Here is a 26,955-nt window from a genome sequence, read left to right as displayed (position 1 = left end):
AGTTGACTAAGATGGGATAATGCTCACATAACCGAATGTCAATCATTTCATCAGACTTAGAAGGATGAAAACCTAAGTCAGCCCTACTTGCATTGAGACTTGTGGTTTGCAGGTTAGCATGGACTTCTGTAGTGTTAGTAGCTGTCTTACAATAGTCAGGTGTCTCTAACCTTCTCTGAAGAGCTACTTACGTTAAATGCAATTATCCTGATCTACTAATGTTAGTGTTGTTATAGTACCAGTGACATCATCAGACAATCCCATTATTGGCCACTATATGCAGGATTACTAGTAGGCATCACTTCAGTACATCAGGCAGGGCTCTCAGCAATGCCATGAATGGTTTTGTCAATTCCAAATGTCTTTACATGGGTACCACATCACAGTCATGGCGGCAACGCCCCTGACGTCAAGGTAATGATAGTAGTAATAAGTCTACCCGAAGCCAGATGGTTTATCACTCAAATATCAGCTTTAAATATATTTTGGAAATTCAGCCATTTGTCAATAATACACACACTCAGTTTTGATGTACATATATAAACTTAACCAAGCAGAAGCTTCTAATTTAGTAAGCTCCCTGCACACTGGAGAGCTACTTACAAGTTGCTGGGAAGCTACCAGTAGCTCACGCGCCACGCGTTGGAGAAGCCTACTTTAGCCCTTCAAGTATACATTTGAACATGTTAGCTCTGACACAGGTTCCCACTCTTGTAGTGTGTTCACAAAACTGCTGTGCCTCTCACAGGGCACAAGTCCTAAAAAAAGAAGTGGGGGGACGCTGTCACCGAAGTGACGTCACGGCAGGAAGTGACGTCACGAAAGGTGCCGAGCTCCTCGTCCCAGAGAGGCCAAAGAGTGAAGTCCAGCTGTTTAGCAGGGGGGACGGCGCCCCCCCGGTAAAATAAGTGGAGGGATGCCGTGCACCCGCGTGGTACCCCGACTCGAGCCCTGTGACCTCTCACTTCTATACGTTAAGCCCTCATTAAGCCCTGAGCCCAAAGGCTAGGCTGCAAGCCCACTCACCAGCAGGGAAAAATGCAGCAGAACAGACTGGCCATCGGGGGCGCATGAGTCCTGGGGTAGAGTCTTGCTTGTGAAAGGGAAATTGAAGGGGTCTAGAGATGCTTTTTTAAATTAAAAATGTGCTACCATCTTGCAAGTTATTGGAAACTTGAGAAGGCATTTGATGTTTTATGTAAATTTAGAATAGTCCGAAGAAGATCTTCAGAATTTTGAATTTTAAAAGGGCTGTTTAAGCCATTGTAAGGTTGGGGAGAATTTCAGGCAGAAGTGTCTGAATTTGAAAGAAACTTTTGGAGTCGGTCGAGTTTTCATGGGAGCAGTTTTATTAGTCAATAGAAAAGAGGTATCATCAGTCATTTGGGAAATTGGAAGGGACCCTTGCAAATCATTGCGACATATCAGATGTTTTTGTGAGGCCCAGGTCAAAAGTATCCTCAGCAGCCCCACATAGCATGAACACTTTTTTCTAAGTTAAGAAATATCTTTCAGGAAAAGTGAAACCATGGCAGCGCCAGCATCCGGCGCGATCTAATTGTGTAGCTGTGTTCGCTCACTCATCGTTAATAAGGGTGGGTGGAACTTGTGGAATTTGACTTACATAAAAACTCCGTGAGATTTGCCAACAGGCTGAAATAGGCATGTCATGCTGCTCGCACTGTGATTTTGCACCGTTAGCACGTTCCGTGTTGAAAAATCAGCGCGAACAGCATCACGCGGTGCACCAGACGGCGTGGCTACTCGAGTTGATTTTGCTGCCGCTCAAGTAGATTTTTTACCCGGGCGGTAGCCTTCTGACTGCGAATGCTCGCGACGGCCCGTATCGGAAAAATCTCACTGGATGTCCCCGTAGAGACCTGAAATCGCACAACGGGACGCTCGTGCTCGCTAACTTACCATTCTGGAGCCTTGCACAAGACGAATTCAGCCGTTCAGCGGTTGGCTGAATTTGGCCGAAAGGCCATATTACAAGAGCAATGCAGAGTCACCTAATTCTGCCAATTCCACAGATGGAACAGAATACTCCACCCACCCTAGTCATTAATAGAAAGGGCAAGCTTGCTTCAGAAGCTATTAATTAGCTTGTTCACGAAGGTGCGGTCCTGAAAAAGGATGTGATGTGGGAATAACATAATGTTTGCCCTCCCTTCTGAAGGCCAGGAACCACATAGTAATTCTAAAGTCATAGGTGGAGAGGTGTGGTGCAGTGGCCAGGGCAGCTGACTTCAGAGCACAGGGTTCATGGTTCAATCCCTGGCTCCGGCAGGAGCTCAGCTCAGCACCATGTGACTCTGGGCAGTAGCTCACTTAATTTCCACAACAGCTACCAACGCCTTGAAACCCATAAGGGTGAGTAGTTTGCGCTCTACAAATACGGATTTAGATATGGGAATTTGGAAAGGGTGTTATGGATGCCACACTTGCTGGACATTTAAAGCAACATTTGGGATCATTCAGAGATTTAAAAGGCACATGGAAATTTAGAAGGAAAATTGTGGGTCAATTGGGGTTTCGGAAGGGGGCATAAAGTCATGAGGGTGTTTGAAAGTCACATTGGAAATAGAACAGTAGAAGACATTTTAGGATTTGGATGAGGTCTGGCAAAAACATTTTTTTACATTTGGGAGTGGCATTAAGGGTCATTTAAGAATTTGAGAGTGCGCGCGTCATTTGTGGTCATGGAGGGAGCGTTCACTCTGCATTCCACTCCACAGCAAGCACTCGCTTTACGGAAAGTATATTTCCTACATTGTGTTGAATTGTCATCTTCATGGCTGTTTACATTATCTGCAAACACTTTTTATATGCCATATTAAGGACATATGTAAAACAGCAGAGTAAGTTATAAATAAACTATAGAAGATGGCAGACTAACCCACGCTCTCCTTTGGGAAGGGTAGGCAACAGGTAATGACAGCTCTGTCTTCATCTTCTACAAAGGAAGCGCCAACAATGTACTCCTGATTTCACCATCCGGGCAAGAATGAAAAGTTGAGAGTCGTCACTCCATCCCGCAAAGATGTAAGGATGTCAGTTAGACCTGGGCTGGGGGGGTCAGTGAGTCTTCATTCCATTAGCCTCAACTCAAGCAAGTAGAGACATCAATGGCTATGCAAATGGTGGCCAAACAGTTGTCAACACCCCCCTTACAACTACTTCGGTAGGGTTTTGTGTTTTTGTTTTTTGAATCGCACACCTTGAGAACTTCATACATTTGCCCAACTTTAAAACTTGCAGTTACAAAAGGCTGGTTAAAGTAAGTGTTGTGAGGGAGAACCGTCCCAAACCTGTGTGGAGCAAGACATTTCTTCATTTCAAATAAATGTATTGAATATTTTCATAAAAGAAGAATAAAACACAAATGCCTACATACTTCGTAGAGTGTACAAAATGTAAACATTTAACACAATACTACAGCTGGGAAAAATCATTAAACTTATCAATAGTCAGCATACTTGAGACGGGAGGACAGAGTGCCAGCTGATAACAAACATTGTACACTAATAGGTAAACATAAAATAGTCTACAAAATAAGGAGAAAGAAAAAGAAGAACAAACTCAATCCTAACAAAGAAACTATTAATATATAAAAAAAAGAAAAAAAAATTGTCAATTCAATATTAAAATGTACATTTGTTATCAATAGAAAAGTCCCGTGAGACAGAGTCCACTAGATTGCTACCTCCAAGAGTCCAATAGATTGTTATGCATCTTTAGAAATCGAACACGGTTAACAGAATATGTAAAAGAAAGATCTCTTAAGAAAAAAATAGCGCTGTCTATTCATGGTGGTTTATGTGTGGAAAAAAATGTATCTAGTGTATCCCACATGTGTCTAGTAGAAGATTTCCAGAGAGAGTTTTGAAGAGCAATATTATCTGCGCCCCTGAGGTGAATAATCCAATTCATCCATCTTTTATAGGAAGTCTTATGTGTGTCTTTCCAATTATTTAGGACGAATTTTCTAGTGGCTCTAAGTAAAAGATCTAATAGGGCTTTGTCCGCACAGTTTAATATATCATCATCAAGAAAACCAGTTGTCGGTGTGGAGAACTCTCTTTTTAGCTTTCAGTTGAATAGTTTAGATAAAAAATCCAATACGTTATCCCAAAATGATGATAAGAAGCAAGACATTTCTGAAAAATATAAAATGTTTTTATTGAACATTCTCCTTCAAAACATTCACCTCAAGGTAAAGTTGTGAAAAGTCCAAACGCTCTTTTAGGCTCGCCTGCAATAAACATACATTTGCCCAGTTCGAAAGCAAACCCAATGCGTTTCTCTCCCCCCCCCTTTCGCTATTGCGAAATTCTGCTGCCACGGATCTTGTAGCCTATAGATTTGTGAAAACATCAGCTAAATGTCCAATGGGCATTCAACTTTCACAGCAAAGTGCTGCACTACATCAACGGGGGCGTCGCTACCATAGGTGGAGCAGGTGCAGTAGCACCAGGGTCCATTGAACCCTGATAATTGCTTTATTTACTACCTCAACAGCAATCAAAAGGGTTATTGCGCTTTGTTGCACCATGGATACCCGACAGGTGACAGTCATTGCGCTATAAAAATGCACCAATACATACAATACATACATGGCCCATGTCATCCTTGCTACGATACGCTGCATCAAGTTCCAATCTAGGAATGGCAAATTGAGCCTAATGCATTCTGGGTGACGTAGTCCTCTTTTGCTTCCATTAAATAATTAGATTAACACACCTGAATCAGTGGTTGGAAGGTGAAAGCTTTAGGACTGGAGATGGTGTAATGACCTGGAGTGAGGTGGTCACCCTAATGAATCAGACTCTATTTCTGGAGGGGTGTTTAGAAAAAAAAATCACCATCGTCCTTTCAGTTTGAAAGTAGTAAGGAACATGTTTTTTAATTAACTGGCGAGAAAACGATACAAATATTACTCATAAGAAAACTATGAAAATGTGCAGGAGAAAGAAAGCAATGAATGACTGTACACGTGGGAGGGGTTGAAAACTCCATAAGCCAGGGCTGGGTCGGTGATAGGGTCCAAAATGAGACCTTGCTTGTGTAATAAAAGCTGTGTACAACACAACCGGGTGAAACTGACCACGTATTCCAGCACATTTTCACAGTGTACTGTAGTATACTCGGCAGCTGCACAAAAAACATATTTCCTTTCCATATTTTTTTTTTATTTGGGACAGACCTGTAAAAGGACAGTTATTTTTCTTTTATTTGGGACAAACATATAAAAGGACAGTTATTTTTCTTTTATTTGGAACATACTTGTAAAAGGACAGATATTTTTCTTTTATTTGAGACAAACTTATAAAAGGACAGTTATATTTCTTTTATTTGGGGCATATTTGTAAAAGGACATTTCAGCCGTCTCAGTAAATCTTATGTCTGATTCGATAGTAGATATGCCTCTTGCTAGACATGAATGAATACAAACGAACATTGACTTTACATAGCTCTTTAATTTAGGATCAGGTCATGATACAGATTCAAAGTCCAAATACTCATTCTCCTGACAAGTACCTTTATGTGAGCCCCACCTTCTCAGCACTCACACCTTATCAATATCTACTCAAAGCCAGCAGACACATAAGTTTCACTCCTGTATCTGTGCCACTTTAGAAGTCATGATATTATATTTGACTTAAATTTAACCCATGTGAAAAAAAGTCTACAGCAATAATATTGAGAGAATCACAAGTGTGCAACCTGATCTTTATCTTGAAATATGCCTTTCTGTAAAAGTCACTTTCTTGGTTCTGACTTCTTCCTTTTTTAGACCATAAGATACCATTCGGCTTTTGAAGGTTTTTAAGATGTGTTTTTAGAAAAAAACACTGGAACATGTTTTCCTTTTTTGTCCTACGTCAGGATATAAGATGCACACGTCATACCCAGTTGCACTGCTAACTAAACAGTGGTTCGCCCACTTGATTAGTTTTTTTCTCTCAGCAATTCCCTTTTGAAATGGGGCACATGGTCATTTCCATCCATAGATCTCAGACGCCTGTTAGGAGCATACTACAAAATGTGGTCTTCCCAATGTTGTGGGCAAACCTGATGTGCACCAATGTCCATAACTTGATTCTGGCTAAAAAAGGAATCCAGTAAGGATGCCGAAGGGTGAGCGAGATGTGATCCATTCTGGACATAGCAGCAGTCATGGGGACCCTCCCCTCAAGAGATCCCTAACTTGAGGTCCAGGTGCCACTGTTTGACAACACCTGTAGACCCTACCTGTTTCTTGGGGTCCTTAAAACACCGAACCCTGACTGGGGCAGTAGGCGCTATAGCGTGGGTGCCCAGCAGCAGAAGAAGACAATGATCCCCGATGTCTTAGAACCTCAGCAGATACAATATTACCCAAGAAGGGGACCAAGAAGGCCCATAGCAGCAGTTTTGTATCGTCTTAGGTTAGTTGTCTCTTTTGTACTATTGCGGGTTCTTGACACTGAACACAGACCTTCTCGCTAATGAACATAACAGAATTTAAACTCACAAATGTTTCTATGTCAAAATATTGAGTGCAAACTTATTATACAACAAAAATATTGTGGCCAAATTATTGACAACCAAAATATATTTGGGGTAAGTATATACCAGAAAGTATAGACTTAACATTCCTAACTCTACTTCCATATATCTTGGTGTTATATATCATCTAGCTACACACGGGTATTAAACCTGCACTTACCTACAAAAAACACCTTCATGATATGATGGTGGTCAATATATGTCTCACAATATTTTTGTAGGACGATATTGCATCCAGAGTGTTCCAGACCTACCCTCACAAACATTGTTGGGGGTAAAGAAATGTGTCTATGGTCCCATGCAACTAGTAATAACTTCCATAGTTTTGCTGGGCATTGGTAGCATGTTCCAAAGTTAGGGAGCCTGTAGTGAAAATGCCCGACCTCCCTCACACTTCGGTGAGGATCGACACCAATGAGCCATACTCATCTGGAGCCTGAGAGGCCATTGGAGACCCATAGATTGAAGTCCAGTAAGCACAGTGGGAATATCTCCAAATGGTTCCCATGAAGGGAGTCAGAAGTTTTAGCTCTGGAATTGCTGTGAGATGTCTCCCTTGAAGACTTGAATGGCTGCCAATAGCCAAAGGTGCTGCAGCATTATATGAAATGCATGGAAGGGTACCCAGGATTCCCACTAAAGCATTGTTTGAAGAAAGTGCAGAGCCTGATGAAGGTCTTGATCTGAATCAAAGTTACTTGAACCTGTTCTTATCTCTTTTCCAGACTGAAACCAGGGGGAACGGAAGCATAAACAAACGGCTTTCCTCCATTGTGGAGGACGAAGAAGACTCTGGTGACGAGGACGACCCGGGGTCACCGACTACGATCCGTACCAGAAGCACTTCGAAGTTCAAGAAAGGGGGAAGCAATAACAGCTCTCTTGGGGCAAACATAAAGCAGCTCGCTTCGGGGACTGTCCCATTCAAGTCACCCATCAGGTCCGGCAGCCCGAACACCACAAGGAACCGACAAGAATATGATCCGCAGTACAACGGCAGGAAGAGAGATAAAAACCTTCGACTACATCTCACCACGGTGACCAACATTGGCCCCCCAGACCTCAGCCCCAGGTACACACCCATGTTGTATGGTCTTGCAAGGGGCTAATTTATTTGTTTCTTTCTTTCTTCTTGTCTTTGTTTCTTTCCTTGTCTTACTTTATATGTTTTGTATTTGTTCATTTTTTGGTTCATTTAGTTGTTTATGCTTTTATTTTATTATTTGCCCCCTCCATTTAGTTTTGTGTTTATTTGCTTATTTTTTGTGTTGTTGGTAGGAGACCAAGAGCTGTTTTTGAACTTGTTGAGGGGCCAATGCGGTGATCTCATGAAAAATATGGTACAGTTGAACAGTAACAGTTGTTATGATGTGGTTTGCATGGACCAGGAACAGGATTAGCTTAGCTTCTCGATGGAGTTTATTTTTTTGAGCTAGTTCTAGTACGTTTCATTGTCACCTTGTGCTCTTAAACCTGGGTACAGGTGGCTAATAAATCACAGAGTGAGTGGTCGATAGTCCACTGAATATTTATGTATCGGTAGTGCTTACATGGGCCAGTATTGTCCGGTACTGAGTACAGGCACTTTTTTATTTTGAGAAGAACATTACCCGTACTTCTCAAGGGAAACGTAATACTTTTAATTGGAGAGTACCAGCACTTCTCAGAAATAAGCAGGTACTCTGGTTCCGAGTACCTGCACTTCTATTTTTCCATTTCAAGCACTGTGTATTGCATCTACTTAACGCATACTTACACTCAGGAGTGTCTGGATGCAAGAACCAGGCAGATTGTTTCTTGAACGTTGGCAGTGAATAGCCGAGGTCTCAAGAATTTTCTAAAAGTCCATCTAAACTGAAGGTAAGAAGGTTCCGTGTTTAATTAACCGCATCCATGCGGAGCTTTTTCCCGCTGTGCGCTGGAAAATGAAAAAACCCATTGTTCATGACGAGCTCACCTTGTCATGAGTGGACCAGAGGTACACCTCATGACGAGCTGAGCTCGTCATGAGCGTCGAAGGGGTTAATAGTAAGAAAATAGAAGGTGCACCATCTTGGCGAGCCTTTAAAGTTTCAGGAGCCCTAGAACCCTGTGAGAGGAGGAGGGAAGAGTCCTAGCTGAAGCACAGGGAATTGATGGAGATTTCAGAGAAGGATCCCCCTTGAAATTGAAGGTGCAGGAAAAGAGGCAGAGGCTTCTGATATGAACATGCTTGGCTATGGAAAGCCAGGGCAATTTCAACACTTGTACTATCCTCGGTCTTCTCTTCCCTTCAATGCTCCTAAAAAGTACGTGTTGTACTTAGATGTGCTTGTTTGAGGTTCTACCTAGAACCTTCATGTGTTGCCATGGTACTTGTGTATATTGGATTCTATGACTGGCAGTTGGTGCTTCTCGCCTGTCGTGAGAGGAGCAGTGGCTCGTTTTTCCCACGAATAAAGTACTTCGACTTACCTTCTGTGTCCTGTGATGGTATCCTGTGTCCGGGGGCACAACAGTCTTTGGACTGCGGGGCCAACTCACGGGCAATGTCACCAGAGGCAGACTGGTCCATATAGAGCTCTAATGAAAAGTTGCTAGACATGGGATGCACTCGGCCGGGAAACATCCTTTACCACACAACCATTACAACGCATAATGGTTACATCGTGGTTTTGACAACGCAAGACGTAATATCTACTTGCATTGGAGGGTGCTCTAGGCTAAGGAATAGTGTGAATTACTATTCCAACACCTTCCCTACTGTCCGTAGACTGGAGTTGGAATAGTAATTCACACTATTCCTAAGTCCAGCGCCCTCCAACGCAAGTCGATGTAACGACTTGCGTTGTCAGAACCACAATGTAAAATACTGTGTTGTGATGGTATGCGTGGTATCATCATACATTTCACTCTGCCACATGTCCAGCTCGCCCAGTTGCCTAACAGTTAATTTATTCTACCCCAGCATTCCCAGCTTCCAGAGTCCCTAACCAGTCAGTAATAATTCCAATTTCTCTGCACTCTAATAGAGTTCTGGTTGCACATAGCTTTCGTCTGGAGACCATTCAGGGAGGCCTCTCCCTTGCATGCTGTTGTGGAACCTGCCTTCACCTAAACATTAATGGTCCTTTCTTCCTCTCTCTCCACAGGGTGGTCGACGGGATCGAGGATGATGACAATGAGGGAGGACAGGCCTTCGACTTCGGAGCAGACCAAATCCGGCGGGAGTCAAGACTCAACCACAACCTAGGTGACTATCCCTGTATTTGACCTGTGTGGTGAAAGCCTCTCTCCTTTCAGCACTCCAGTGTCTCTTCAATGCACTTTCCTGTCTGATACCAATCAATCAATCAATCAATCAAGATACTTGTAAAGAGAGCTACTAACCCGTGAGGGTCTAAAGGTGCTGGAAGGAGGGGGTGAGTGCTGCTTCTGCTCGAACAGCCAGGTCTTGAGTAGCCTTCTGAAGGTTAGTAGGTCTTCGGTCTGCCGTAGGAGGATGGGGAGGGTGTTCCAGGACTTGGCAGCGAGGTAGGAGAATGATCTGCCGCCGGTGGTCGCTCTCCTGATGCGGGGGACGGTGACGAGGGCGAAGACAGCGGATTGGAGCTGGTGGTTCGGGGTGTAGAAGGTGCCACCAGATAGATTGACTGGACCTGGTGCTGCCTTCAGTTTCAGTGGGATGTGACTTATCCTTGATTGCAACAATTGGTGAGGCCGCCCTGCGAGCGATGTTCTTCACGCCGCCACATGATGAAGAAAATTATGTGACAGTATCCTTGTCATTTCAGAAGCCACATTACTAGACTCCTCAGCTCATGCTGTCCTACCTGTTGTGCGCATTTTGATGGTATTACCTCATCAGTGAAATCCAAGTTAGAGAATGGCCGGAACAGAACCTCTACCACTAATAAGCAGGGGTCCAAACAGCCCTCCCCGTGCTATTGTCTCCTTATTTAAGGGCAATGGATGGTAAATGGCCCTTGGCTGAGCCCCCTCCACATTCACCACTGGGTTCACCGACTATCAAGGTTGAGGCTACTCGAACACTGACAGGCAGGCCATCCCGTCTAAACTTATCTGTCCACCACCCAATGTTCAGTCGCGTTATCACAAGCCATGCAGTGTTTCACAGATCAGGCACACAAGTAACCATATCTTTATGGGGTGACTTTTCACCCCAGAACCAATGGCACTGCCAATGCTGCATTTGCAATTTTTTTCTTTCCTATCAGCGGCCGGTAGTGGAAGTACTGGCCGGGCAGTGACGTGGGGAGGGGGAGTGGCAGGGTGGGGGGTAGTAATGTATGGATTACGGAGTTTAACAGGTAAGTAAACATGTAAATAAATAAAACGAATTTCGTCGCGTGCACTGCATCACCAAATGCGATGCAGTGCGCGCAACGAAATTTGTTTTATTTATTTCCTAGGTTTCTAGTGTTCAAAATGGGCCATCCGAACCTCTAATTGAGAACACGTACAAGCGCTGTATTCATCAAAAGCTGTTTATTTACACCCAATGCATTTCAGACCTTTATGGGCCCTTCATCAGGGGCAACTGAAATTAACAGTAAAACATACATTATAATTCATCCTCCAATTTGTGTACAAAATCTCATTCAAAAATCTTTATCTTATAAATTACCCTTCACAAGTAACCATGCCATCCTCGGGAGTACCTCCCAGGATGTCAGAGATGCTTGAAATATGCATCCAGGGATGCAGTCCCAGTAACCCCATTTGCTTCAAGAAACTCCACCGGGATACACTTGCAGACTTTTTCCTCTCAAGTTACTGGTCCATGGCTGAGGCAGCCACTTCAGGGAGAACAACCGTATGCTTTGGCAGCAGGACCAGGATATGGGATCCTTTCTATGCCTCCAAGTATGTGGCTGTTTAAATGTTTGCCATACAATCTCAAAATTGGGCCCTTCCTATCTCCTAAATAGCCTTGTTGTTTAAGATTGCAATGGGTAACTTAATGCTCATACCTGCTGTTTACAGGAACACCAACCAATGTCCCTGTGTCTCCCCCACTTCCAGTACACTCGCCAACCTACAGCTGCCCAGCATTTCTCTATCCTACCCATCCTCCAACAACATCCATCCTTTCTCACATTCTAAGAGAGCACAATGTGCTTGAAGAGTGTGTCAAAAGCAGGTCATTGTATCAAAAATCCCAAAAATTGCAGATCTCTGTGGTTCATACTATCATCGCCCCCAACAAACACCAATCTCTATAACTAATAGAGGGAGCCCTCGTTTTCTATAGTTGTGAAGATTTTGAGTTTTTATGGACAAGGCTAGACTGCGTATATCCTGTCCGTCAGAATATAAATCGCCCTGTCCATCAGAATATAAATTGCATAGGATATAATGGGATTTATATTTAGGGGTGGGATATCCGTCACAGTTGTAACCCATCCACCATGGTCTCAGGCCCTTAGTTCAATTTTGGTGCAAGAAAATTCATAAATTTCCAAACAATCAGGGCTGGTGGAATCTTACTCCTGCTAATGGCTTTTGTGTGTATATAGAAATCCTGCCAGTGTGATGGAATTTCTGCAAACACAAATTTGGGACGAGGGGCAGGTTTGTGGACATGTTCCAGCTGGTTGTACCTACACAACTAGGTAAACATCCACAACCCTTTAAATTAGTAGGCACTCAGATATCCCCTAGAGGCATTATCCCTTCCTGAAATCCCTATTAAATGGATTCTTCCAAACAGGGCAATTAAAGGCATTTCCAAAGTGGCTCTGACACTCCCTCATATGGAACAGGAGAGTGTGAGAAGGTGTTTTAAAAGGAAAAATATTTTCCCTATTGAAAAAGTTAGATCCTTACATGGCCATTTGTGTGTCCAGCAATGGTACGCAGGTGAGTACTCCTAAAAAAATGTAAGACTGATGTCCATCGCAGACATCTAGCTGTAAGCTTGAGTCTTTTTGATAATCCCAAATAAGCTGGACATTTTTCACAAACTGAGTAAGAGCAGATTTCTGACTCTTTGACATTGTACCTATGTTTTCCAAAGATTATGTAGAATGCAGTGAGAATTAGTCACAAAACTGCTTCTAGTGTCAATTTACAATGCAGCTCCTTTGAATGGGTTCTAAAGGAAAGAATGCTCAAATGATTGAGAAAAACAGGAGCAGACAGTGAGAAATACAGCCTGTAAAGAAGTGAAATCCAAGCAGGTACAAGAGTTTCAAAGTGATCTCTTCCAGTCATAAACATAGGAACCCACAACCCATCCTGCGCTCAATGCTAGCTCTCGTCCAACTGAAATAAGCTGAGAAGAACCGCCACCAGGAGAACAACACTGGGCCATGAGTGCAGGTCAAAAGATAACAATACAGAGAGTAAACAAGTCACGAGCAGCATGACATGGCGGTCATGGAACGCGTGTGCCAACACAATCCAGCATATAAGAAGCAAGGTAAGTAAATGGTAACATACTGAATGGTACATCCTGTTTCCCCAAACAAAACAAAGAAAGAAGAAAAACTGAAGGGTTGTTGGTTGACTGGGGTGTGAGCCCTAGTCAAGCAACAGCCTCAATCCCTGGCAGGGTGAACCACAAAACAATCACTAAATTAACCTGTGCTTAACCATGTGTAGCTTGGCACAAAAAGCAGTCAGGCTTAAATAAAGGCAAAGTGTAAAGTATTCATGCAGTACACAAACAATAATAAAATAAAAACACAACACAAGAAAAATCCCACACCAATTTAGATTGTTTATTATTTGACACCAAAATGACAAAATCCAATCAAAGAATTGGAATTATGACATTTTTAGTAAAAACTAGCCCTTATTAAAAGATCAGAGTGCTAACCGCGGACATCTAGTCACGTGGGACCTGGTCAAAGTAAAAAAAAACTTTGGCCGACCATGATGTAGCGCTGCTTGTAAAAAAGAAGTGGATTAGGCCCAGTCTACTCTTAGCTTCGGACATAGAAGAATTTCCAAGAAATATGTTTTGACCAGGTAGAGTTCAGCGGAGCAAGGATGCAGGCGGTGTCCGAGGAAAGAGCCTTGTCACCGCTGAGCCACTGGATGAAGTCACGGAAGACCTTTCTATGTGTAGATTTAGTCACCTTTCTGGAAGTTGAAAATCTCTAGCAGGAGAAGGCAGGAGGCTGCAGCCGAAGACAGTTCCGAGAGCTCAGATAAACTTTTGGCAAAGGACCGCTGAACACGATTTGCTGCTGCAGAAAAGAACGTAAAGGGAGCAGCTGAGAAGTCAGCTGACTGGTGATGCACCTTGGATGGAGTGATGAGCAGGTGGGTACTGATCTTACATTGGTTCTCAGAGCAGTTTTAAACCAAAATGTTCCTAAGTCCCAAGTTTTGGATTTTAGCAATCTGGGCAGCTTTAGCACCACAACCTAGGGTCCAGGACCGGTGGGACACCACTTGAGGGTTCAGGACTTACTCAGGCTGAGTCCAGGTGTGCGTTCAAGATGATGGGAACCTTTTACGTCTCTAGGGATCTCAACAGGAGGCCTGTAAACTAGCCCTTGCAGTCAGTGTAGTAGTAGTGAGTACAGGTGAAGATGCAGAGCTTAATCAGTAGGGCTGGTCTCTGAGCATTCAAGGCAGCCATAAAGTAGCAAAGCAGTCCTTCCCAGGTGCAGCAAAGCAATCTTGTGGAGTACACAGCAGACCACAGCAGCAGGCAGTCCTCTGAGAATCCTTCCGCAAGTCCAGAAAGTGAACTAAAGAGTGGGTCTGGGAGCCCTGTTTTTATACCTGGTGCCTCCTTTGAAGTTGGGAGTAGTTTCTAGAGGTTTCTCTCTGGAGTGCAATTAAACAAGTGCAATAAACTTTAAACCTTGCCCTGCTGAGATGCTGTTAATTAATGACATTGTAATAAATTCTGGCAATGTTTCAATCTGTGATACCCAGTGCCAAATGGCTGACCACCGTGAAGTTCAAAGGTGAATTGGCATGGGACATGATGCAAGAGGTGCCAGGTTCCCAGCCAGCACAGCCAAATAGGGAGGAGACCAGTTGGGGTGATGGGGGGGGGGGGTCATACATTTCTCCCCGGAAGCTCAAACAGCCAATGGCAGGGACAGGTTCTTCCCACAAGGTTAGGCAGGTGAAGGGGTTAGTCACAGGAAATGCTGCCAGGCAGACTGATAACAACATATGTATGTAAATCCAGAGATCCAGCACTTGTGTAGCGCACAAATCACCCCCGAAGGGGTCTCTCGGCTCTGGGGTCCGTCGGGAAGATTAGGCGAGCTATTGCCCAGAGTCACAGGGTGCTGGGCTGACCTGCCACCGGAGCCAGGGATCGAACCGTGATCCTCAGCGTCCAGCGTCAGTCACCCTGGCCGCGGCGCCACACCTCTCCCCTATGTATGTGGTTTATAGCAGTGCAATCCCCCCCCCAAAAAAAACAATCCTCGGTGCAGCTAGTGAATGTGGGTGAGACAAGCGTCTGTAGCCCGGCGCAAAGTGTAGACGTCAATCACCGGCAGTTCCACAAAAAAAAAGCAATATAGCACAACGGCTGAAAACGGAGAGGGGAACCAGGGAGTCAAAGCGTCTGAGAAAAAAATGCGCATGTGGAGGAGGACAGTAGACTCCAAAATAGATGTGAGGATGCATATCAATCTAAAATATAGTGTAAAATGCCAGATTTTTTTTTCATAGAATTTTTCTGAAAATTCATGCAATTAGGCAAAAGGAAATTACATGAAATTCGCTCACTGCTAATTTTAACTTGCCATTTGAAAAAAATACATATTTAATTAAAAAATAGTAACACACCTTTTTCAATGTGATAATTGGGGAAAGTGAGGAGATATTAGCTAAAAATACAACTACAGAACAATGAAGCCTTATGTCATCTCATAGCACTCATGCACAGAAAAAGTTCAGATGCTTTTAGAGTTGTAAGGAGAAAAACTTCTTACTTGAGGCTATTAAATGTACCCCAAACTACAGCCCACTCTTAAACCTGGACCATAAAATGCAGTTGTACACTAGCATACCTTCTGCAGACATAAATATTGTGGTCTAAATAAAATTTTCAGAAATATTTTCCCATTTGTGTGAAGGTTTTCTTTAGTAACTTCAGTGGGGTGATATTAGGGAAATATATACTTAGGACACAATATTGATGTCAAATGATATTATGACCATGATTTTCCGATGCCATTCCATGAAGAGTAAATTGTGGGCTCTGAGTCGCTTTAGGTGTGCCCTCTACTAGCATTAGAACATTCATGCAGATCACACATGCTGTCAGTGCAGTAGCCCTTTCGGTAAGAAGGTAAGTGCTTGAAGAACGAAGACCGCGTGAGAAGGGATTTTGAAATTGAGGTGAGGGTGGCGGGATTTTGGGCCAGAATCAAACATTTTGGGCCACATTTACTAAGACACAAAGAGTAAAATGTCTCCTAAGTGTGGTCAATCTCTTTTTCTTTGCAGCATATCTGCCAATGACTAGAGCTTTTTAGAAATGTTCACGCGCCTAAAGAACGTATTGCGATTTCCGAAAGTGAATTTTGAGTATGCAACCAGCATCTCCAAGATGCTCCAGCCTTCTACAGATGTGCCGCATTTCCACCCCCAGTCTTGTGTAAATTCCATGTGAGGTTTGCATCTCCTCAGATGCTCCAGAGAAGGTCTGAATAGACCTGTCCCTCAGAGGGAACTGAACATGTGTAGGAGGAGTGATGCTGAAAGGGAAGCTCCGCTCTTTGCTCATTGACTTTTGCGTTGTTTGCAGACTCCGCCGAATTCAGCCCGGCGATCCTCGTCATTACAGCAGAAGAAACCAAACAGCAGGTGTGTCGGCTCAACTACGAGGTAAGCGTCATCTGGGGAAGGCGATGGGTGGTTTGCTATTGAGCTAAAATCAAGTCTTTAATTAATTAAAAAGTATTAGAAGGTTCACAATTTCTGGTCATCAGTGTTGGATATAGAGCAGAGCTGACACCTGGTGGGTTATGAGTTGGGATCAGTATGTTGTGAAAGAGAAGGTCAATGATAGATTGTAAGTTGTCAAAACCATGGCAAGTAATCACCATTCCAAGAATGTCAAACTGCTCTTGTGCCCTGTACGCCACCAACTTCTTCTTGAAAATGGCAGACTCCAGAGGGATGGCTCCCAAATTCATTGCTTCATATTGGCCAGAAGTGGATTTATTTGATCCAAATTTCCCTGAATTAGGTACAAATAACACCAAATGATGGACATTGTGCGATACGCTGAAGCCAGTTGAAAGTGAGGTGTCATCTAGTTGAACAAACTGTAATACCCACCATACGTTGTCGCTTGTGTATCCTGAAATCTGTCAGTTTCTTTTAAAAATATTTTTATAATAACTTAAAAGCAATATACAAGTATCAGCAATAGCAGAAAAGACAGAAAAGACTAAACATAAAAATCATCTTCTTTGTTGTTAAAATGTCTGATACTCATAATTAAGATACTGATTTTAGTAGCTGGCTGATTGTGCCTGTTTTCCATCACAACAAAGCATGTGAAACCAGAAACGTCACTTCCTGTGATATCATTGAAACGCAAAGGAAAGTTGATATACTTCCTCAGGAGTCACTGAAAAAAGTCACTGTCCTGATGTTAAAATGTAATACATCTGGTGATCAATCACCTACAACCGGTTAACCAAAACTGGATTGTCTGCCCTTGCACAGCTGATAGCTTTTGCTACAGTTGTATGCCAACTAGGACATGCCTGTCACCTCATATACTACCAGGTATCTGTGGTACCCCACACAGACGAGCCAAGGCGGGGCACATATTACTTGTGGTTAGGGCCCATGCCATAGAGACTGAGGGCCCGATTCTGATGCGGTTTGGAAAGCTACCTGACCGAATGGGTTTGGGAATGGTTTCCAACCGAATTGGATCGGGAGAGTCCAACCGACCAAGTACGATGCATCCGGATGATGGATATATATGGAGATATATGGAGATAAATAATGGAGATACCATTTGATTGGATTTGATGGGAGCCTATGTTCCTAACCGCATCGTAATCGGGCCCTAAGTGGGAATGCTTCCCTAATTGCATCGTAATTGGGCCCTCGGTTGGAAAGACACGTTTCTGATCTGATTTGGATTGAGCAAATGCTGGAAGGGGGCCTTCCTAACCGTATCAGAATCAGGCCCTGGGGCAGGAAACAGACAAAGAGGACATTCAAAGCATTTAGCTGCAATGTTCTGTGTAACAAGGGGACAAACCCTGGAGAAGAACCACTTTATGCATTAGGATTAGGAAATGTCCTCCTTTATAAGAACTGCAGTGAATGCCATTGTTTGCAGCAACACACATCTCTGCAGAGGTGATAATGAAGCAAACTGATGTCTGGCCTTTGATCCGTTCATTGCTGCAACCTACAACTGACCGTGGGACACAGTCAGCTATTATAGTGTTAATTTAAGTTATTGTTGTGTTTTTTTTCTGCAGACCAGCTCCCACGAATTCCTAAACCAAAGTTTAAGACCACAATTCAATAGTGCGCTCTTTGCAGGTCTGCTAATCTGTGCCTTGCAATCAAAAGTTGTTCAGGAGCTGCCAAAATGCTGACTGGATACCAGAAAGTGTTTACGACCGAAACAACATTTTTTTTTTTTTTAAAGTGAAGGCCAGAGCTAGGAGCTCGTTAACTTGGACTACTTTGCTTGTGCCCAGTCTGTGTTAAATGAGGTTTTTTGAAACGTTAATTAAGACTTGTGAGTGGGGGAAAAAGCAAAAAAGTAGAATTTTTCTGGGTAAACCCCAGTAAAGCCTTATTTTAACCCCTTGGCTGCGGCGGTAATTCCGCCGCAGCGCAAGGGGGATGGGAGGGCCGCGCGGCACAGCCATGCTCGTGACGGAACCACTCCGTCATGAGCCTCGGGCGCGCTGTGCTTGTGACGGAGTGGTTCCGTCACGGCCCCGCATGCTCAATGGGACGCTCAGCGCAGGCGCGAAATTGCTGCCGCGCAGGCGTGGCGGCCGGGCCGTGACGGAACCACTCCGTTATTAGCACAGCCTGTCCGAGGCTGGTGACGGAGTGGTTCCGTCACCAGCACCCAACGGGTTAAAAGGACTTCACCTGCAAAGTTGTTTCTCAGGAGAATTGTCTTACAAAAAAACTTTTGAAGGAAGGTTTTCCGGCAAAAACATTTCTGCAGAAACTTCACCTGAAAGAAAAGTTGTGTGAAGTCTACAACATTTGCGACCTCAGTAAGTTGCTTATTTGTGATCTTTACACAACTTTACTTGTGACTTTACAATTTTACTGCAACCAACACACCTGAAAGGTAACGAAAAGCAAGTTGAAACACATAGTAAAGTTCAAAATTCGAGGTGTCAATGCAAATCTGAACTCCCTTAGTTAGTGATGTGCCAAAGATTCTTTTTTATTTTCTGTGGTGTTTCCATGTCCTGTAATGAATTATATCGCTGTGAGGTTGTTTGTGTTTCTTGCTTTGAATGCTGTGTGCCGAATAACTCTTGTAATGTTTTTGTTTGCAGTTTTTCTATATGTTGTTGTTAATGATTGGTGTGTATTATTTAGTGTTATGTTTTGAGTCTTGTATTCTTTTGTTAGTTTGCTGTAGGATTTCCAGATGATTTGTAATCGTTTTGTCCTATTGATTGTTTCCTTCATACAACTTTTCGTGGCATATTTACAAGGAGGTATAGCGCCCACAACATTACTTTTAGCGACGCTCTGGTGGCGATAGCCCCTTCTCCTTATTTACAAGGAGGCGTTAAGCCACTTAACCTGGCTTAACGGCGCTTTGTAAATAAGACCCCTTTTCACGCTTCACTTAGCGCGCTAGGGGAGGGCAATGGGTGTTGTGCTGGGTGTTCTGCCGCAACACCCATTACTTTTCGACGCTGCCCCATATTTACAAGGATGGGGCAGCGCCAAAAACTACGGCCAGGTAAAACCTGGTGTTAGGATGGCGATACAGGGGGAAATTATTAATTTCTCCCGGTACTTTCTATGTGTGCTGCATTCTGCAGCGCTCATAGAAACAGCAAATCGCCTTTAAATATTGTTTATATGCCCCTTTCTGCACATAAACAATTGCCCCTGCAGCGCAGGCTCCCTTGCAACATGGCAGAGGGTGCCTGCACTATCGCTCTGCAGCTTTTTATGACAGCGATAGGGAGAGCGCAGGTGTGCACTGTATTGTGGTAAAAACGGCGCATCCCTGTGTTTGAAAAATGTCAGAGTGTGGCCATTTCAATTTTGCCGAAACACGGCGCTCCAACATTTTATTGTAAATATTCCCCTCTGAATTTTATTTTGCATTGTTTGCTTTAAATGGTCTGTGATTATGTAGACCCGTGGGGTGTGATGTATGTTATGGTTTAATGCATTTACTATTGAACTACTTTCTTTCTATTATTACCTTATAGCAAGTTACGGTTTCCATATTTTTGATGCCCCTACATTTGAGAATTTAGGGCCATATTATCAAGAAAGGGCGGTACATTATCGCCGCTTTTATCGGCAGGAAACTGCCGCTAAAGCGGCAATAATGGGCTTGATAATATGCCCTTGACAATTTCCATAGAAGCTCAGGTTAACACCAGAACCTGAGCAGCTATGGGAATTCACAAGGGCATATTATCAAGCCCAGTATCGCCGCTTTAACGGCAGTTTCCTGCCGCTAAACCAGCAATAATTTTTAACTCCGTTCTTGATAATATGCCCCTTGATTTGCTTTGCTTTCGCACAAAGCAACGCAGCATGGAAACTTACTTCTCTGCATTGCATAAAGGGCAAGAACAAAAATATGCCTCATCCACTGAGATATTGTACACTTCTGCTCTCTGGCTGCTCTGGTGCACTATGTGCTGCCTAACACCAATGCAGGCACCATTGCACCAACGCAGGCACCCTTGCACCAACACAGCCACCCTAGCACCAACACAGCCACCCTTGCACCAACGCAGGCACCCTCGCGCCAACTCAGGCACCCTTGCACCAACACAGGCACACTTGCACCAATGTAGGCACCCTTGCACCAACGCAGGCACCCTTGCACCAACGCAGGCACCCTCGCGCCAACGCAGGCATCCTTGCACCAACGCAGGCACCCTCGCGCCAACACACGCACTCTAGCACCAACGCAGGCACCCTCGCGCCATTGTGCAAGGGTAGTCAAGTTACTGGCTGGATTGTTTTTGCGCAAAAACAATCCTTCAAGGCATCGTCCTCTTTCTATGTGTGCTGCCCAATGGTGCAAACCCAGGTTTACAAGCCTTGTGCTTTGTACAATCTGCCTGAAACCTTTCAAGACTGAGCTCACACTCAGCACTTTTAATAACATTTTAGTGGAAATTCATCAAAAGGGGCCACAGCTTTTATCAATCAAAAACACATTTCTTGTTGGAAAATGGAAAAATATAGAATGCCATTCTGGAGCCAATACATTGTGTCTCATTTCTTTAGTGCAGCCGGTGAGAGGCAGAGTGGTGAGCGGCTGCCCAACCAATCCGTAAATATGGATCAGGCTCACCGCAGACAGGTCCTTATGCTATAAACATCTGTTGGCTGATGAATGATTGAACTGTATCGCTCCATCTGCTGCTATTTACAGATTACTTGGGCACTGATACCCTCTGGGGTACACTCTGAAGAGTGACTGTCAACACACCTGACTGTACAATGGACAGGAAGCATTACCGATTTCTTTTTTAAGTTCAGAAAAAGTTTATTAGAACAAAAGAATTACAACAATGTGCAGAAAATAAAAACAATGAAGGCAGTAGGTTCATATACAATGTAACAAGTGGGTTTAGAAAATAAACAGAGTATAAACATAACAAATAAAAAATGCAAATACAGTCAAAAATAATGATAACCTAGGCAATATTGTACAAAAGAAGGTATAAATAGAAATATAAATTAACACAAAGGAAGTCATGGAGGTTTAGTGACTTCTTGCTGCAGAGGTCTTGGGGTAGTAGAGCATTTAGCATGAGTGTCAATGAATAAAATGACCGGAGCCCATAAATCAGAGCGCTTGGATGCCAAATGTGATGGATATACAAATGTAGTTTCTAGCCGGTGATTATCACAGACCGCATACCACCATGCTTGATATGAGAGCTTAGTGAAATCCTTCCAGTTTCTCGTTATTTGCTGGAAGGCTACTTCTATTAGGAGGTCAATTATTTTGACAAGCATTACCTATTTCCATAGGGTGTCTAATCCCTCTGGTGAGGCTTCTTGAGCCTTCACTGGGGCAGTCTTTTCATGCTCTTGGCATATCTTCTTCTGTTTCCCTGTCCCTGCATGGCCCAATGCTTGGTTTGATCATTCACAGTGGATTGACACATTTCAGGGAGGGTGAGTCTTGTGTGCGTGCTTGGGCATGTGGACACTTACGTGCGAGACTTGATGGTGAATGGTACGGTTGGAGGTTTTAGGCATGGTGAAATATTTTTCTCTTGCGAACCTCACATAATTCATCTAAATACCACGTCTATGTCCCGCAGTTCATGAAGTTTTCTGAATGTTTGTTTTCTTGCTAAAATCAAGGTCTGTCTTGTCCTTTTTCGAGAAACCATTGCAAAGTTGCGGGTAAAATTTACACAAGGGTGTAAATATAGTAAAAGAATGAGCCTACGTAAACTAAGTGTAGATTCAAGCCGCGCATCCTTCGGATCCAGGGGGATAGTGGTATCCAGTTGGTAAGGTACGATTGAGGTAGAGGTCTTGGAGCAGCCTTTTGAATTTTAGAAAGGAAGGAATAGTCCGGATATGGACTGAGATGGAGTTCCATATTTTGGGCGCATTTCCAGAGAAAGATCAGGCTGTGTTTTTTTTGATTGCTGGTTTTCGTCGGATGAGGAGTAGAGTATTGGAGCTCCTGAGGCTCCATGTCTGACCGGCCTTTGTGAGTTTGGAGGCCAGGTAGGCAGGTTTCCCTGTGTGGAGGGCTTTGTGCGTGAGGCAGGCAGTTCTGAAACTGGCTCGCATTTCAACTGGAAGCCATTTCAACTCTCTAATTGCGGGCGAGACATGGTCATATTTTCTTACTCCGGTGACCATTCTTGCAGCTGCATTAAGAGTTGATCGGAGGGGAGCTAAGTGTGATTTTGCTGTGCCTGTGAGGGTTGCATTCCAGTAGTCTAATCTGGAAAGTACCAGGGATTGAATTGCTTGTTTGAGGTTGTTGGTCGGGATGAAGGGTTTTATCTTGTTGAGTAGTTTCAGGGTGAGGAAAGCGCTCTTTGCCGTGTTCTTGATGTGTTAGTCCATGCTTAGTTTAGGGTCCAGGGTGATTTCCAGCAATTTGACGGAGTCGGCCAGGAAGAGATTGTCGTTGAGAGCATCAATTGCTTTTAGCCATTCTGCGTCTTGAGGGTTCTCCGTTTTGTTGGAAAAGAGGAGGATTTCCCTTTTGTCTTGATTCAATTTCAGGTGGTTTAGAGAGAGCCAGTGTTGGACTTCTCTAAGAGTGTCATTGAGTCTCTGGATGTCTTCAATGGAGGAGGTTTCAAGATAGATCTGGGTGTCGTCCGCATAAAGGTGCAAGGGAGTGTTGGATCTTTGGAGTATAGTGGTGAGGGGTTCCATGTATATGTTGAAAAGTTGCGGGGAGAGGACTGATCCTTAAAGGACCCCTCTGCTGACAGGGTGAAGGTCCGATGAGAAGTTTTTGATTTTGACTCTTGGAGAGAGATTCTGGAGAAAGGAGCCGAACCAGTGCAAGACCACCTCTTCAGCCACTAGCCTTTCTTGGAGTACCTTAATGAGTAGTTGATGGTTCCCCGTATCGAAGGCTGCCGAGAGGTCCAGGAGGATTTTAGGTCTTATTCATATGCTAGCTTCTGGTGCTGCTGGTCGAGCAGCCTTTCTGGTGCTGCTCGACATGTCGGCCGCGTTCGACACGGTCTGCCATCGGACCCTGGTTCAGAGGCTGGAAGAGTGCGGGATTTGCGAGGGGGCCAGAGACTGGCTGATGTCATACCTCGAGGGCAGGCAACAGTTGGTGTCACTCCCGCCTTTCAGCTCGGAGCCAAGGAAAATCGGACAGGGGGTGCCACAGGGCTCGGCCATCAGCCCGTTATTGTTTAACCTGTACCTCCGTCCACTTGTCCAGCTAATAAAATCTTTTGGGGTCTCGGCATTTAATTATGCCGACGACACTCAGCTGGTGTTTTCCTTGGAAGGAAGCAATGCAATCTCGCTGAACACCTTCCATCGCTGCATGGCAGCTACAGCGGATTGGCTTCAAGCAAATTCTTTGCAATTTAATAGCTCGAAGACGGAGGTGCTCCACTGTTCCACGGATCGGATCCCGCGGGCTTTACCCACCGACTTCTGGCCCAGCACTTTTTCCGAACCGGTGTCGGCATCGGAGTCAGCCCGTAATTTAGGGGTCATGTTCGGCCCTAATTTACAACTTGACCTACATGTTAACAAAACCACGGGAACATGTATGATGCTGCTCCGCAGAGTCTTGCCTCTGCTTCCTGCTCGATCCAGGCCGGAGGTAGTCCGTGGGACTATTTTAAGTCGGCTGGATTACTGTAACGGCCTCCTTTTGGGGGCCCCAAAAAATCTGATTGGGAAACTGCAGAGGGTGCAGAATATGGCTGCTAAACTAGCCCTTTCACGTCCCAGATCCAGCTCCTCTACTCTGGCGCTTCGTGACTTGCACTGGCTCCCGGTAGAACTACGGGTCCAATTCAAACGGCCTGTTTGGTATTTAGAGCGGTTCACCTCTTAGGCCCCCTTCCACTACAAAACATGTTTGCATGGTATTCTGCCCCACGGCTTCTGCGGTCGTCATCGGCTCACCTTCTGGTGGTGCCCAGGTTTCAAAGAGTGAGGATGGGCGGCCGCTCATTTAGAGTGGCGGCAGCTAAATTGTGGAATTCTCTCCCACTCACTCTCAGGAGCTGCAAGGACTATCTTCCATTCAGGAAAGCCTTAAAAACTCATCTCTTTCCTAAGTAATGGCTGCGCGTCTGCTCTAGTCTTGTGCGATGGGTTCTCTGATCAAAGCGCCAGGATGCCCTCTGGGTGACAGGTCTGCGCTATAAAAGTATGCGAAATAAATAAATAATAAATAAATAAATAGCTTTGGCTGAGGAGGTGGAGGAGACGTGTTAGAAAATGTTAATAACATATTCAGCATCAATGTATTCAATAAGGCCGAGATGTCCTGTAAAGACCCCTTGCTTCTGTTGTGAATGTAAAGCACTGAGCAGTTGAGCAGTGACCATCACTGATAGTGAATGGGACATTGAAATCTAGCCCTTACTGATCGCCATCTGATTGATTCCAGAAGCAGTTTTTAGGTCACGCCTACAGGACAGCGCGTGCACTGTCTGCTGCACTGTTAGCTTACGGTAGGCTTAGAGTTCACTCATTGTTTGCCACTGGCTGGCTTCATTGTCTGTCTCATTCACTTGATTTGTATTCATTCGTTTGTACTGGCTTTCCTTCCTCATCTTGTGTTTGTCTCTACCCACGTCGATACATGCAGTACTTGTGTCCTTCCACTTCTATTTTTCTGGCTCATTTTCCTTTTGGTTAAGAAGACCACAAAAGTGCATGTGTTTTCCCACTATCCCCCTAGTGTGCTCCGAGCATGCTCTTTCTGTAGGCTATCTGCTTCTCGCCTGCACACTCCTAATTGCTCGCTTGACCATTGACGTTTCCTGCCCGCCCGTGATCCACGTTGCTCTCTCTCATCGTTAGTTTGCTTTCCTCCCCACGTATGCCATGTTGCTTCCCTCAGGGCCTCTGCATTGCTTCCATCTACCCAACACACGTCATGTTTCCGTCTCTCGCCTGTGTTTCTCCCTTTGTACGTGACTCACATAGAATCTGGCGAATATTTGGATCAGCTTCACTCGGGAACAAATACTGCGACAGCGCTTCCTCTCCTGCCCCTAGTGCCAGCCTGTGCGCCTGAACAATGGAGCAATCCCTTTCCCAAGTGGTCCCCATTTGCCCTTCCAAGGCAGATTCTACTATGAATCTCGCCTTTTCGGCCAACACCTGTGTGGCTGCCTGCAGGAGGGAGGTAACACCTCCCCCACTGGTAGGCCTCTATTGTTATCTTTGCTGGGGGTCGGTACCACGTCTCCCCAGAAGGGCAGAAAGCTGTCTGCAGGACACACCCTGAGTATAACGGTCAACGGGGATTGGAATCTTTGGGCAACTGAAGTGGAAATTCCTAAGGTTCCATTTTTCCCAACAGTGACATTACATTCGAGGTAACTGTTAAATTAGATTTAATGCACAGATTTGTTTGATACCTTACAGTACTAACTTTAGTAGTCCCATTCAGAAGTTAGCAGGGCTGAGCTGTCAGCCTATAACTCTGTACTTGCCAATGGGGCTACTAGTCTTTCTACAGTAAAAATTACAATTTAGGTTTTTTACTGCTGGAACATGTAAAAGTACGTGATCTACTTTCTACCATACAGCACCCTGTCTTGGGGCTCGTTAGGCCTACCTTAGGGGTGACTTACTTATATTAAAAAATTATGTTTGGACTTTGCCTTTACATTAAATGGCAAAGTCAAGTTAGCAGTTAAAATGTGCCCTTCCAGCTGCAGTGCAGAAGGCTCTTGCTGTCCGTGTCACCAATGTCTTTCATGTTGATGCACAGATTTCTCATGCCACACTCAGGTTCACCGTCTGATTGGCAAGATGCCTGTCTAGACGGCTGTCAATACCTTCTGTCTTTAGGTGAACATGCTTAGAAGTCACAGCAGGATAAAGATTCTCTCACCTCAAAAGGGGAGCCTCATCGGTCCATCCGTGGACTGGACAGGAGGCTTGGTCAACAGATGGCTGTATCCAGCCCAAGTACACAAAAACGTAGTTGCTGTCACAGCCAGTGGAGACTCAAGAGCCTGTGTAACTCCCCCAGCAGCAAAGCCCAGAAACTGTCTCCAGATGCTAGAGAATGTCTCCTGAATTCTCTGACCTGCCAGGGTAGATGCCCAATGACCAGTGCTTAATTTGAGCTGGTGGTTTCAGGTGCTGGGCACCACTGGCACTTAATTGCCAGCACCCGCTCCAGTGACAGTCCAGCACATGGTGGCGCTGTCTGTCTAATTTTGAGATGAACAAAACAACTGTGTTTATTAAGTCAGTTTACGTTAAAAAAAATGTATAATATTTGCCACTCTCACCATTTCTTTTAGCTTTAGGGGCCTGGAATAGTCTGGATTGTCACACGTAAAGGAGTGTGATGGTTAGTACTTGTGCTGGTTCTGTCAGTGGCAGCACGCGAGGAGCAATGGGCGGTGCAAGCTGGAGTGGCCTCCTGACGAGGGCCCTGGCACTCTTTCTTTTACAAATTCAGCACTGCCAGGGACCCTTTAACCCCTTGCATGCTGCCGCGATTCTGCGCCTGTGCGGCACATTCCGATCGCGGGTGCGATCATGACGGCC

The 26,955-nt window shown here is 44.5% G+C and overlaps 1 protein-coding gene across 1 annotated transcript in view; it reads left to right on the top strand.

Moving 5' to 3' along the window:
• KCNH8 (potassium voltage-gated channel subfamily H member 8) overlaps positions 1-26,955 on the top strand; it is a 938,852-nt gene that overhangs the window by 882,702 nt on the left and 29,195 nt on the right. The window contains exons 13-15 of the mRNA XM_078662854.1: positions 7,278-7,624; positions 9,684-9,784; positions 16,286-16,365. Of these exons, the coding sequence (XP_078518980.1) occupies positions 7,278-7,624; positions 9,684-9,784; positions 16,286-16,365 (528 nt within the window). The remainder of the gene's footprint in view (positions 1-7,277; positions 7,625-9,683; positions 9,785-16,285; positions 16,366-26,955) is intronic.

This window comes from Lissotriton helveticus, chromosome 10 (assembly GCF_964261635.1).
Source record: "Lissotriton helveticus chromosome 10, aLisHel1.1, whole genome shotgun sequence".
Lineage (NCBI taxonomy): Eukaryota > Metazoa > Chordata > Amphibia > Caudata > Salamandridae > Lissotriton > Lissotriton helveticus.
This window is presented reverse-complemented; position numbering and strand designations above follow the sequence as displayed.